The sequence below is a fragment of the Eptatretus burgeri genome, chromosome 11 (genome assembly GCF_056783735.1).
Source record: "Eptatretus burgeri isolate ZD-2024b chromosome 11, Ebu_testis_v1, whole genome shotgun sequence".
Classification (NCBI taxonomy): domain Eukaryota; kingdom Metazoa; phylum Chordata; class Myxini; order Myxiniformes; family Myxinidae; genus Eptatretus; species Eptatretus burgeri.
Window position 1 is genome coordinate 13,574,161 of NC_140971.1, and position 13,826 is coordinate 13,587,986.

At 44.1% G+C, this 13,826-nt stretch overlaps 1 protein-coding gene across 9 annotated transcripts in view; it reads right to left on the reverse strand.

Moving 5' to 3' along the window:
• Nucleotides 1–13,826, reverse strand: part of LOC147016535 (adenylate cyclase type 2-like) — a 148,267-nt gene that overhangs the window by 105,963 nt on the left and 28,478 nt on the right. For all 9 annotated transcript variants that reach the window (XM_085845270.1, XM_085845269.1, XM_085845272.1 and 6 more), the window contains 2 exons: nt 10,796–10,993; nt 1,570–1,737 (listed from right to left, as the gene is read on the reverse strand). In XM_085845270.1, coding sequence (XP_085701396.1) covers nt 1,570–1,737; nt 10,796–10,993 — 366 coding nt within the window. The remainder of the gene's footprint in view (nt 1–1,569; nt 1,738–10,795; nt 10,994–13,826) is intronic.

The window sequence follows — 13,826 nt, forward strand, 5'->3', positions numbered from 1 at the left end:
GGGATTGAAGAGAGTGTGAGAGTTTGTTCCAAAGGCAGGAAAAAAGAGGAATGAAAGAATGAAGGTGAGCAGTTATTCTTGATTTTGGTAGTTTAACCAGAAAGGGGTTGCTAGCGAATCTTGAGCACTCTGCGGAAATATGGGCTGAACAGATAGCAGACAGAACAGGCGAGGGGGGGGGGCAGAGAGGAGATGGTGGAAGACAGAAAGACCACCGATGTGCCTGCGGTGAGAGAGGGAAACCCCCAAAGACTCAGTCTCATCATGGGAGATACCAATGATCTTCAATGCCTTGGTTTCCACAGCGTGAAGCTGAGAAAGGTGAGAGGCAGGAGCAGCACCCCAGAGGGGAGAGCAGTACTCCATCGAGCTGTGGATGAAAGCTTTGTACATGGTCAGGAGCTCAGGTGTGCCAAGGAAGGACTTTGCACGATGGAGGATGCCCAGTCGGCGACTGGCTTTGGAGGCCTTGGGGAGATTCTTCTGGGTTTTCCTGGTCTTTTAATGTCTTGTATTGAGCCAGTTTCTTTCAGGCATTGCAAAGTGTACCTCACGCAACTGGAGGTGATCTTCAGCTTTTTTGCAATTTTCTTCATCGTATACCCTTCTTCTCGCAGAGTTTGGATCTTCACATGCTGTTCCATTAAAAGATGCTTCCTTGGCACCTTTCTATACCCACTCATTTCAGACTTTCAAGCAAGGGAACAAGCTAATGAAACAAATTTCATATATTCACCGATTTGCAACTTTTATTTCGGTTTCTTGTAATTTGCATTAATGTACCTGGTGTTGATTACTAAAATAATTTGTTAATCGCTGTACAAAAATCCACAACCCGTTTCATGCATATTTTCTTTGTGGTAAGTGGATATCATTAGATAAATGGTTATATAAACACAGTACTGTATATAATATGTATCAAAATTATAAAACTTTTTCCATTTCCCAATTAAAATTTTATGCTTAAAGGTAACTGTTATTAAATTGACTTTCACAGAAATTTGAATTATTATTATCGACCCATATCGCACACTTCTAACTTCCCACAAATGTTAAATTGGGAATAGCATGCAAAAGTGAAAATAACCCAAACCTTAGCACAGCACTGTACGAGCACGCACGTCCACAATGGACTATTGCAGTGTCTGAAATCATGAAATTCTCCTTTTGCTCTTATGAACCAGCCAACAGGTAGTGCCTGTTCCAGATTACCTGATGGTGGAGAATAGTTCACACTTTTTCAAATTAACAAATAACTCACCCAAGGATAGCCATTTCAGCCGATGGAATCGGTAGTCTAGAACTTGCTCCACATTATCTCAGCAGACAATTTCACATGCAGTATCTCTTAAATATACTACATGACACCAGTAGTTTCTCAAAGATGTAAACATTCCTAGTTTGGAGTATCTAGAACCCTCCAGCAAATTATCATATACATTAGACTAATTAGAGGCTGCCATCTGCCTCACCAAAGAGGATTTTAAAAAAAAATCATAACTCAAGGATTTATGCAAGTTATATATTTATTTTAAATAGAAACAAAAAACGATTTGTTTGCTGAAATACCTGCAATGCAATGTCTTTGCGTTGAAACTGGAGATTCTGGGAGAATAAGTAGCAGCTTATAATGATGATGTGGGAAATAGAAAGGAGACCTCCAGCCACAGCAGAATCTTTCACGCTCAATGGAAGCATGGTATATGTTACAAACACTGTAAACAATACCAGTGCAACCTGCCAAAGAAGAGGAATTGATGTGAAAATATTAAATTTACGTAAAACACAAGGATTCATGTGCAGCGATGTTCTTCATCGAGACACATCCAACAACTTGCTTTCAATGATACCTCCAAATGACACAAGGAATAAAGTGTTGTCCTGTCTGGTTATTAGGTGCTCCTACTTTTGGGTAGTATTAAGCTACTCAGACCAAGTTGTAATAATGAGATTGAATGATGTGTTGCTCAATTTAGACGACTAGAAGCACCTGCTCCCTACGGGAGCCGTCAAGGGGGTCATGTTATTATATTTATGCCTATTTTACTCCAAGGGGTCCCAGGATTACACACCCAAAAAATGGTTGCGATCGCTTCAGCCGTTTTTGTGGTACCTGGGAACAGACAGACGGTGAATTATAGTAAAGTTGCACTTTTGCATCGCAGAAACACTAAACAGCGATCAGGTGTGGAGCTATGATTTTCGGTTGAGAAATGGGGGTGGGGGGGGTAAGGGGGTGAAAAAAATTTACATTGCACTGAAAAACACAATTTTGACGAGCAGAGCGAGAGGAATATTTTCTGTGGGCGTTTCTTTTTGTCATAAATTCTAAAGACTATTCTAAATGTCTGGACGAGACAAAGAATGCTCTAAAACACTTGAAAAGAAGTACTCTAATGAAAAAAACTTTTGCTCAAAGCTCAACATATATTTTAATTATCGTCTCATCAAAAAATCCAATTGAATGAAAAAGCAGACATTGCATATCATGAAACAAATGACGTCATGGTCAAAACAAATCAAGATCTCTGACGTATTGAACAAAGTTTGACATGGAAGTGACCTTTAGAATTACGGTTTTTCCATCAGCTGAATATTTACCTTCACCATCTCGACTATGTGAATCACTTATAACACAGATTTCTTCTCCAACGCATTTGACGCCGATTGTGTACCCTCGAGAATTTCCCACAGTCAAATGGCACGTTCTCAACTCTTGTAAACACAGACAGTGTCAAATTCAAACAGAATGATCAGGACTCTGGATCATCTGATACTTGGGATAACATTCCATTTATTAGCTCATGAATGGTTCGGAGAAAAGAAGCATCTCTGATGACAAATTATTCCATTAATTCGTTAATCATCAAGTGTCCATCATGGGAACAAACTGAATGGTACAGAGAAAATTCCTGCCAGTTCCATGTTGAATGATGCAGTCAACATCAGCTGTGGTCTGGGGAATATCGAGTTATCATACATTCTCAGACCACATCTTCGGGTATATATACCTCAATAAAACGATAGCTTTTGATGTGAGAGGAAGTATTTGGGGGGTGGGGGTGGGGGATGCACCCTCCTCCCCCCACCCGGATCTGCTACTGGTGATGCTCAAATCAGACAGTTAGGATCATCGTCGTAGCACAGCAAAACCTTTCGTGAGTTAGACTGCAGTTGTAACTGAAATGGCACTCGATAGATCACTTAGGCCTAAGTCACATTTGCCACGGCGGCCGTGGGGTCTCCAAAATATACGGCCACTAGCAATTATACGGCGGCCGCAGTATTTCCACGGTCACACAATGTAGCAGTCACATGTTTTTTTTTTTGTTTTTTTTCGCGGAGCCGCACGGCGTATTTATATATTGTGGAGACGGAAAACGTGGGGTTGCCGTACGGTCTTTGATTTGATGTCGCACAGTGACCTTAGGGCGTTCCTGCGGCGGCCATATAATTTTCAAGGCAGACGCAAGGTGCCCGCAAGGCGACCGCAGGGGGGCCCGAAGGCGAACGTGCGGCCAGACGGACGGTAACGAGTGGGTTCTTTTATTTTTTTTTTTTACCAGTTCTTTTGTTTCGGCTTGTCAAATTGCTACGGCGAACGTAGAAATGAAAAAAAGTTATAACTCCACGCTATAATTCCACGGCGACCCTACGGCCTGTAAAATATAGCCAAATGGCGTAGGGCCACCCTGAGGCCACCTCAGAAACTCTGCGGCCACCGCACGTTTCTGTCAATTCAGAGGGGGTACGGCCAACGTATCCTCGCCGTAGAGCAAATGTGACTTAGGCCTTACCTCCGCCACGCCGAACAGTTTACGGGTTGGATCCCACTGATACGCCGGATCTGGATCCAGGCCTTAACCAAAATCTAATCGGTGTGTCCTTGTCACTTAACCAACTCATTATCCAAGTTTTGTCAAAACTCATCCACAACTTTTTGAAATATCATGCTATATATCATTTTTGGCCCCCCATCTCTCAATGGTGAAGAATTACTTTAAAAAAATTCTCGTATTCAGATCCAGATCCAGATCTTCACCAAAATCGAAACAATTCTTTCTTATCACACCCAACCTGCCTACCAAATTATATCTGAATCAATCCACAACTTTTGGAGATGTCCTGCTCAGAGGAAAACAGACAGACAGATAAACAGGGGTGAAAAACATAACATCCGTGCACCTTCAGTGGCAGAGGTAACAGCAGCAAAAACTCATCAGCAGGTTTGTCACAGTGATACTGGAAGGACAAACTACAAGGGAAAGTTACCTCCAAAATTATGACTTCCGTTCTACTTGTAACAGCAGGATTGTTCGGGATAGGTTTTGCTCTGCTATGACGAACATCCCCACTCTCTGACTTGATCATCGCTGTTTAGTGTTTCCGTGGCACAAAAGTGCATCGACTAAATTGAGCAACCAGTCATGCTATCTCATTATTATAACTTCATCTGAGTAGCTTAATATTACCCAAAAGTAGGAGCACCTCATATCCAGGCAGGAAAACACCAAAAGTTATGCATGAGTTATGACAATACTTGGTGAATGAGTTGGGTAGGTGACAAGAAAAATGTCATTTAGATCTTGGTTCAGGTCCAGATCCAGATCTGGCCGATCAGCGGGCTACAGAACGTAAACTGTTCAGCCTGGTGGAGGTATGCGCTCTTCCGAGTGTCGTTCTAGCTTTTTCTTGCTACTGTGTGGTGGAGATTTTATTTGGTTGAGTTTTGTGCACAATTATCGAATTGTGATATTAGTTGAAATGTTACCGAAATTAATATGAATTTGGAGTGAAAGCATTTCCCCCATATAGATATGCGAAGAAACCGGTTGATTGATATACTGAACCACAAAACACATCTCAACAGCTTTATGGCATTGCAATGGAGTTTGGCATTGCATTTCCCCCATAAATTTAGTCTTTTCCCAGGGAAACTCAAAACACGCATCCGAGGCCTTTGCCGACGCTGGGATAGGGGTTCAAAGGGGCAAATCGTGTTTTGGAGTAAATATGGCTGGTCAGCCACTCGCAATTGATGTGTGAAAATCCCATTGTACTGTAGCTTGTAAAGTGTTGGTCATGGTGCGCTCGTACCCCCAAAAATATTAAATTCCTGCCAATGTTTATGCAGTACAGGTCTATTGGCACAACAATCACTCCTCTTTAATGATGCAACTCGTCAATCAAACTTGCAATTGAATCCTGGTTAATTAGTTCCAACCACACAAGGCAGCAGTTAGAGAAAATGGGTTTTTGAATTGGACAGGGGAGAGGGGCAAGGGTTAGAGAGGGACAACGATGATTTCAAACCCAGGTAGACAGAGTCAATTGGCTTTGGTTAGTTTTCTATCTATTTGGCAGTGACATTCTCTGCCCTGGAGCCAGGCAGCAGCAGTTCTCGTATATTTGTGTCAGCAGATGAGGAGTTCTCTGTTCCTATGATGGCATCAATTCTATAAGTGGAGGCTCTTGATGTTCTTTTTACTGCAGGGAAACCGAGTAGACCCCCAGTCATTGCACATTGGTGCTCGACTGGATATTAACCTTTCAGGTCCAGAAGGTGCTACGGTCTGGTGCGCGACAGCCCTGGTACCTTAAACAATGACACAAGCAGAGATGGAGATGGTTATGTCCTCTGGCGATGGAGCGAAGGTGGTGACGGTAGGTGTAAGAAGCTGAAAGCAGTCAGCTGGAACGCTGCGCACAGGTGGCCTGGATGTGGTGGTCGTGCATTGCTGACGAACAACAATAATGCAAGGCAACTGTTCAGGTGACCAGGCAGCCCTCCATCGGGGTGTACTGTCTGCCTCATACTGGGAGACCCATAGTAAACATACTGTAAACAAAGTTTGCTTAACCTTCTCCTGACTGGTCAGCCATGGCTAGTGGGTCTTCATCTATGCCGTAACAGAATAAGAAAGAAATATTAACTTGCGATCGCAACATGAAGGTGCGAACCCTCTCTGGCACTTCACATACAGTGTATTCTGAAAGACAAACTGCAATAGTTGCACAGGAATTGGATCATTACAACATTGACATCACTACTCTACAAGAAACTCGTTTCAGCGATCAAAGTCAACTCAAAGAGAAAAGCCATACCTTCTTTTGGATTGGCAAGACAGCAGTGAACGACAGAAAGCTGGAGTTAGCTTTGCTATTGTCAATCACATCATTACCCAGCTACCATCCCTTCCATTAGGCATGTCTGATCATCTCATGTCTCTCAGAGTGCCGATTGGTCAATTTTGATTCGCAACTTTCATCAATGTGTAGGCGCCTACGACGAAAAGTAAAAACAAGGTCAAAGAGGGATCATATCATCTCCTTTATCAGACCGTCTGAAAAAGTTCCTTCTGCAGACCAGATGATTCTTCTGGGTGACTGGAATGTCAGGGTTGGAAGCGATTACTTGGGAAATGTGGACAAGGTTACATCAACTCCAATGGTGAGCTCCTCTTGTCCAAATGTACAGGATTCAAACTACATCACTACTAACCACTCAGACCTGGCAGATTTCAGAAGCACACGAGCAACGTGTGCAGCAGACTACTCCTCATACCACCTCCTCATCTGCTCAGTTTGTAACTTTCAATTCATGATTTTCAAAGGAAAACCAGATCTCAACCCCAAAATAAGCTGCAATGTGAGCCTCCTAAGAAGTGTCAAGTACAGCTAACATCACTGACATCATAAGTAGCGTTTGTTCTGATGACACCGTTGAATATCAGTGGAAGAGCCTTTCCTCAAAGGTGCTCCAATCATTTTCCCAACAGCGCTGTGTGTGCAAGAAAAGTGCAGACTGGTTTGACGACAATGAGCAGGTTTCAAACTCTTCTTCATGAAAGACGGAAAGCTCGAGAGTCTGGTTTAACTTGTAACATGTGGCACCATCAGCAGCAGTACAAGAAAGTGTCATTTAAAGTCCAGCAAGCACTGCAAGAAATGAAGGATACCTGTTGGGCAGAAATACTGATGAGCTCCAATTGTTGGCAGAAGAACCTCAAATAATTATTCGCTGCCCTATGACGCATATATGGCCCAGTAAAGCCTACAGTTGTGCCCGTTAAGAAGACAGATGAAACTCAACTACTCAAAGACTAGAATCCGATTCTCTCACACTGAGTGGCAGATGGACGGTTGTTCTTTGTGGATTATGCGGTTTTACTGTGCGAGGCGAAATCCGCGGTGAGGCTCACCATAACTATCAGGTGGTGTGTCTGATGTACAAACAAGAATGTGGTCATCATTGGTTAGCTATTTACTGGTATGCTAGCCTGATGAGGGCAAATAAGCCTGAAATCCAGATAGGCGGCTGTGTTTGATGTTTAACTGATGTTGACCTTGTAATATTTGTCTGTTTGACAGAGTCGCCAGGCTGAGGCCTCTGGGTTGGAGATGATGCTTTGGTGCAGGACTATGTCCAATGGAGATCGGGGGAGTGTTCATCACACTCCACATGTTTCGATTTACCTGCCAATCACACTGTGTTCCTCCCGGTGGAATGGTTTGCATCGGTGAGAACAATTGTCTGGGTGGCAGACGGATGGTTGCTCTTTGCGGATTATGCGGTTTTACCATGTGAGACATAATCCGTAGTGATGCTTACCATAACAACAGTCAGGAGGTGCGTCTGATTATATATATTATATATATATATATATATATATATATATATATATATATATATATATATATATATATATATATATATAATATATATATACATATATATACATATATATATATATACATATATATACATATATACATATATATACATATATATATATATATACATATATATACATATATACATATATATACATATATATATATACATATATATACATATATATACATATATATACATATATATACACACACATATACATATACACATATACATATACATATACATATACACATATACACAATATGTACATGACGTATTTCGTCGATCCCCGGGGGGGGGGGGGCATACAAGCACCCAAAACCTGAGTATTAGTTATTTTGTCATGTATTGTGAAGCTAACTTGGGAATATGCCCTGGTGTTGGGCTTGGGATCCAAGGATCCAGAGTTCAAATCCTGCTTCGCTGTTGAATAAATTCCAGGTGGGGTTGACTCTGCCCGTCATCCTTCCGAGGTCGGCAAAATGATTGCCAGCTTGCTGGTATGCTGTGTTGAAGTGATGACCTGTCCAGGATTGTACCCAGGAGACTGCTGAGGAAGCGCCAATGCTCTGCACAGAGTATGGTCCCAATGGATGGATAGAACTTGGGAATCCAGCATTCAGTATGGGAGGGGAATATGCATCGTGCTTTGAGTTGCATCAGGCCCATTGTATTTCTTTCTCCATCTCTATCTCTATAACATGCTTTGCAAAAGTCCATGCCACAAAAACGACTCCTCCACACCACAAACACCAGGAAGCAGGGTCCGCTTATCCTTTGTTACCGTGGCTATGGAATGGTGAAGAAAGGGTGCTTGACAACATGGAGAGGAAAGCCACAGCAATGGTCCTGCAAAGGAAAGGCATGATACCAAGCCTCACCGCCAGCCATGGCACAAAGCCCTGAATGACCAATCAGCAACGCCGGATCACACAGACCACCAGTGAGGGAGTAGCCAAATCAGGAGACAAGCAGACATGATGGTAAACACATCGCGGTTTAAAAAGGCTGAGTTTGAGTCCAGAACAGTGCTCCACATCTGGGTGCTGCAAGGATGAGATGTTTCTCCAAAATGACTGTCTGGAACTATTCTCTGGACTGTCTGGAACTATTTGCCCCATCTACTTTCTCAACAATCCTCTTGAATAAGTCCTTTCATTCAAGCTTCTGTGTCTCAGTATCTGCCATGATCTTTCCTGGGAAAGCCACATTTCCAACCTGGCCTCCAAAGCCAGTCACCCACTGGGCACCCTCCATCGTGCGAAGTCCTTCCTTGGCATACCTGAACTCATGACCACATACAATGCTTTTGTCCACAGCCTGATGGAGTAATGCTCCCCCCTTTGGGATGGTGCTCCCGCCTCTCACCTTCCTCAGCTTCACACTGTGGAAACCAAGACATTTAGGATCATTGGTATCTCTCGCAATGATGCTGAGTCTTCGGGTCTCTCACTCTCTCACCGCAGGCAGATCTTTCTGCCTTCTACCATCCTCTCTCTGGCCTCGCCCCCATTGCTCTGTCTGAGATATGTCCGCCCCCCCCCCCCAATATTTCCGCAGGGCGCTCAAGGTCCGCCAGCAATTCCCTTCTGGTAAAACTACCAAAATCAAGAATCACTGCTCACCTTCACTCTTTCATTCCTCTTTTTTCCCCACCTTTGGAGCAAATTCCCACACAATCTTCAATCCCACTCTTCCCTCCGGGTCTTCAAAACAGCTGTTCACCACCATCTCTTATCTTCCCCCATCCAAAACCACGTTCTTTTCCACCCCCGTTGATCCACCCCAAACCCACCTCCTTCAATTACCCTCCTTTCCTTCCTGAAAGTCCATGTCGTGTCCATCTTGTACACCCCGTGTAATTGTTGGGTAACTCAGGGATCAGTTCTACGATCATTATTTAATATTCATAATTTACATCAACAAATTGGACAATTGCAGATGATACTAAGCTTAGACAGACGTAAGTCTGCTTAGACATCCAAAACCATGTCTTACTGCTTAGACAGCAGTAGTTGGGGTTGGGGGGAGAGAGTGATCAGATTCTGGAAAGTGTGGATCATTTTTACTTGTCGTAAAGACTTCGTGTTCAAGTTAAGTCGTCCCCTTTTTTGTACACCGTTGGGAGGCAGTGCTGTTTGTGAGAGAGGTATTTAAGTTAAGTATGTGATGTGATCTGTCCTTCCTGACTACACCAGTGTTGGCCAGGTCAAGTAAGGTGAGGGGATCCTCAAGAGGGTCATTAATATGTCGCTCCATTGCGCAACACCAGAACGTCGCTCCCTTCTCCCTCCTTTCCTCTGGCATCTGCACAGGCCCGAGGTTGTGACATCACTGCTACCTTCAACATTATCACCTGGGGTGGGACCCCCATAGTAGCATCTCACTGCTGCAGCAATGCAGCTTACTATTGGCTGGACCTGCGGGCAAAGTGAAGCATTGCTATTGGTCAGAGGCATGGGGCGTTGCCCTATTTGGCCAACGGGGGGGGGGGGGGGGAAAGACGCCATTCAAGGGGTCATTCCACATCAATTGAGGGGCAAAACGAGGTGGAGGGTGGGGAGATATGGGGGTATATGAGGACTGGAGGAGTGACATTCTCTCTGTCTCTTTAGTTGGGGAAGCCCATTGGTGTCAGAGGCCTCATTCTTTTGAGGATGCCCTTGGTGTTGGCCACTGTGCCCTGATCATTATACAGTATGGATCTACGCATGCTGTTCCTTCTTGCCCTGATTAGTTGTGTGTGAATATTTTTGGGTCCTTAGAGGGGATAGTTTTATTATAATATTCGCAACACCGGGGGGGGGGGGGGGGTGGATCCGAGAACTCCCCTCACAATCCCTACCGGAGGTGAATCAGCAACAATATGTTTAAAACAGGAGGTAAAGTTAGTTTGGTGCATTGGTGTAATTCTGGATATCGAGTTAACTTGTCTGAAAAATGATATTTTTCTCTTTCCATCCAAACAAAATATGCAGGATATTGTCATTTGGAGAAATCATTTTGGTTTTACATGAACACTGTGGTGTGACATGATGTAGTTGTAGATCATCATCGTAAATAAAGGTGTTCAAGCAAGAATAATGATAATAATAAAAAGACAACAACTTCGCATACCTCGTTCCACGATGAAACGTTGCCACCAAAAAAGGTGAACATGTAGGCAGAGACCATGAGCACCAAGCAGATGGTGATGGAAAAGAAGCGCAGCATGTGATAGAACAATGACTCGACACACGCGAGCGCAAAGAAGATGATGAAAATGACCAAAGCCACGGCCACCGTGATGACAAAAGAAAGGTGATCAGCTGCAGACTGCAATTCCGTTGCACAAATATTGAATAATCTATTAGAATTCATGTTCGATACCGTTTTACAAACACAATGTTATGCATTAATTATATGACATAAAACGGTTTCTTGAACATTTGCAAAATTGGCACGACTCTCCGGTTAAAATTAATGAAAGCCACAACTTTTATATTTGATGCATTTCAATTGTCTTCCACTTCTACAATCTCTTGAAACTGTTGTGCATTTGCCGACTTCAGATGAAACTCTTGCTTCATTAATTTTGCATACAAAATTAAAGGAAGAACAAGGCAGAGGGTTAAAAGACATCATTGTGACGACGCCGTCACAGTTGGATGCAATTAGCACGACAGATGATAAGAGAGGAGGGAAGGAAGCAAATGAACCTGCCATTAAGAGGGTTCAGTTAGGTATGGTTAATGGGGGTACAAAATATTGTGTGTATGAAGGGGGAATGACGTGGGATGGTGGTGCACCGCTTGCTTGAAGGCCGGGGAAGAAGACTGCAATTGAATCATTAGTTTGGAGTCACTAGTTTCTCAGTCTTCGATTGCCTCCATTCTGGTCTTGCACCCTCTGCTCTTTCTGTGCTATGTCCTACCCAGGTTTCAGGAGGGCACAAGCGGTCAACCACAAACGCCCTTCTCATGAAACTCTCAAAATCCAGAATCACTGCTCATCTCCACTCATTCGTTCCAATTTTTTCCATGCCTGTGAAACCAACTTCCACATTCTCATCAATCTCATTCTTCCTTTCTGGTCTTCAAAAAGCTGTTCCCCAATGTCTCAGATCGTCCCCCATCCAAAACCATGATCCTTGCCACCCCCGTCAACCCCCACCCACCCCAAGTCCACGTTTTTACAACTTTACAGTTTTTCATTCCTGAGCGTTTGCTTCTGTATCTATCTTGTTCACCCTGTGCGTCCTCCTCTATCCCTCATTCCTTCACACACCCATGATTTGTCCAAGTCTCTATATTTTGTCTTTCAAACCTGCTGTTGGGGTTTTCTCCCACTGTTCTGTTGCATCCTGATCCAGTGTTCTTGCTCTTCAACGAGCAATATTAATTTTTTGTATACACCCTCGAGGCTCGTATGAGAGCTGACACACAGAACGTACAACAAGGGGAGCAGGAGACAGGAGGGGAGGGAGTGGAAGGGACAAAACAGTGGAGAACAGACATATTAGGAGATCTGTGGAAGGGAGAGGGATGGGACGGAGAACATGGGGAATAGAAGATGGACATTACAGGGACTTTCAGGAAGGAAAGCAGGAATTTGAAGGAGGTGGGTTTGGGGTGGATTCACGGGGGGAAGAACGGATCGTGGTTTTGGATGGAGGAAGATAAGAGATGGTGGCAAACAGCTGTTTTGAAGACCTGGAGGGAAGAATGGGATTGAAGAGAGTGTTGGAGTTCCAACACTTCCAAAGTGTTCCAAAGGCAGGAAAAAAAGAGGAATGAAAGAGTGAAGGTGAGCAGTGATTTGTGATTTTGGTAGTTTTACCAGAAGTGGGTTGATGGTGGACCTTGAGCACCCTGCGGAAATATGGGGGAGGGGACATATCTCAGACAGAGCAGGGGTGGGGGTGCAAGGGTAGAGAGGAGACGGTAGAAGACAGAAAGACCACTGACCTGCCTGCGGTGAGAGAGAGTGAGAGGCCCAAAGACTCAGCCTCATCATGGGAGACATCAATGATCCTAAATGCCTTGGTTTCCACAGCGTGAAGCCGAGAAAGCTGAGAGGTGGGAGCGCCAGCCCAGAGGGGAGAGCAGTACTCCATCAGGCTGCGGACGAAAGCTTTGTATATGGTAAGGAGCTCAGGTGGGCTGAGGAAGGACTTTGCACGACGGAGGTTGCCCAGTCGGCGACTGGCTTTGGAGGCCAGGTTGGAAATGTGGCTTTCCCAGGAAAGATCATGGCAGATCGTGAGACCCAGATGCTTGAATGAAAGGACTTCTTCAAGAGGATTGTTGAGAAAGTAGATGGAGGGGAGGGGGTGGGGTGGTGGTGGGGAGTTTCCAGATGATCCTTTCAGAGAGACATCGTGAATGTGAGATTTGTCAGGATTGAAAGACATGCTCCACGTGTTGGACCAGTTTGTGATTTTACCCAGATCTGCAGTGAGTGAAGAAGCTGCTGCTTGCTGATCTGAGGGATGACAGATGGTACGCCAAAGGGTGGAGTCATCAGCAAAGATATAAAGAGGATTTTCTGGAGAGTCTGAGAGATCATTGATGAAAACCAGAAAAAGAACAGGGACCAGAAAACTCTATAAAAGGGCCACATGTTTGCTGCGACAGGAGAGGAAGTCGGTGAGCCATGAGTGGCGATATCCTTGGATGCCATCGGAAGAGAGTTTGGTGAGCAGGGCAAGGTGCCAGACCGTGTCAAAAGCACACGATTTGTCTATGTGGGAGGAAGGGTCGAATAACTGAAGACAAGAGAGGATAAATCTGTGCATGAGAGAGAGAGCAAGTTTCTTTGAAAGAATTGCCAGGACGAGTTGTTGTTGGAGAAAGTAGCGATGGGAGACCAGTCTCGAAGTTTGATGGCTGCTTGAAGTCCCTGCCAGTCAGCCTGAGTGAAATGCCAGACTTGACGGCACTGAGGTGGTTCTCTAAGAACAGCCAGAGAGATGTCTACGTTGACAAGCATGTGGTCAGATGAACCAATTGGAGCAGAGGAACAACAACAGATATTTCAGAGAAATTGGTCAAAATCAGATCCAGAAGAGATTGAGTACCATTGCTTGAGCATAAACTCTGCATACAGAAATGAAAGTAGAAGTTCAACAAATAGGAGAAAAGACGAACAAAAAAAGCAGAGGTGGAGG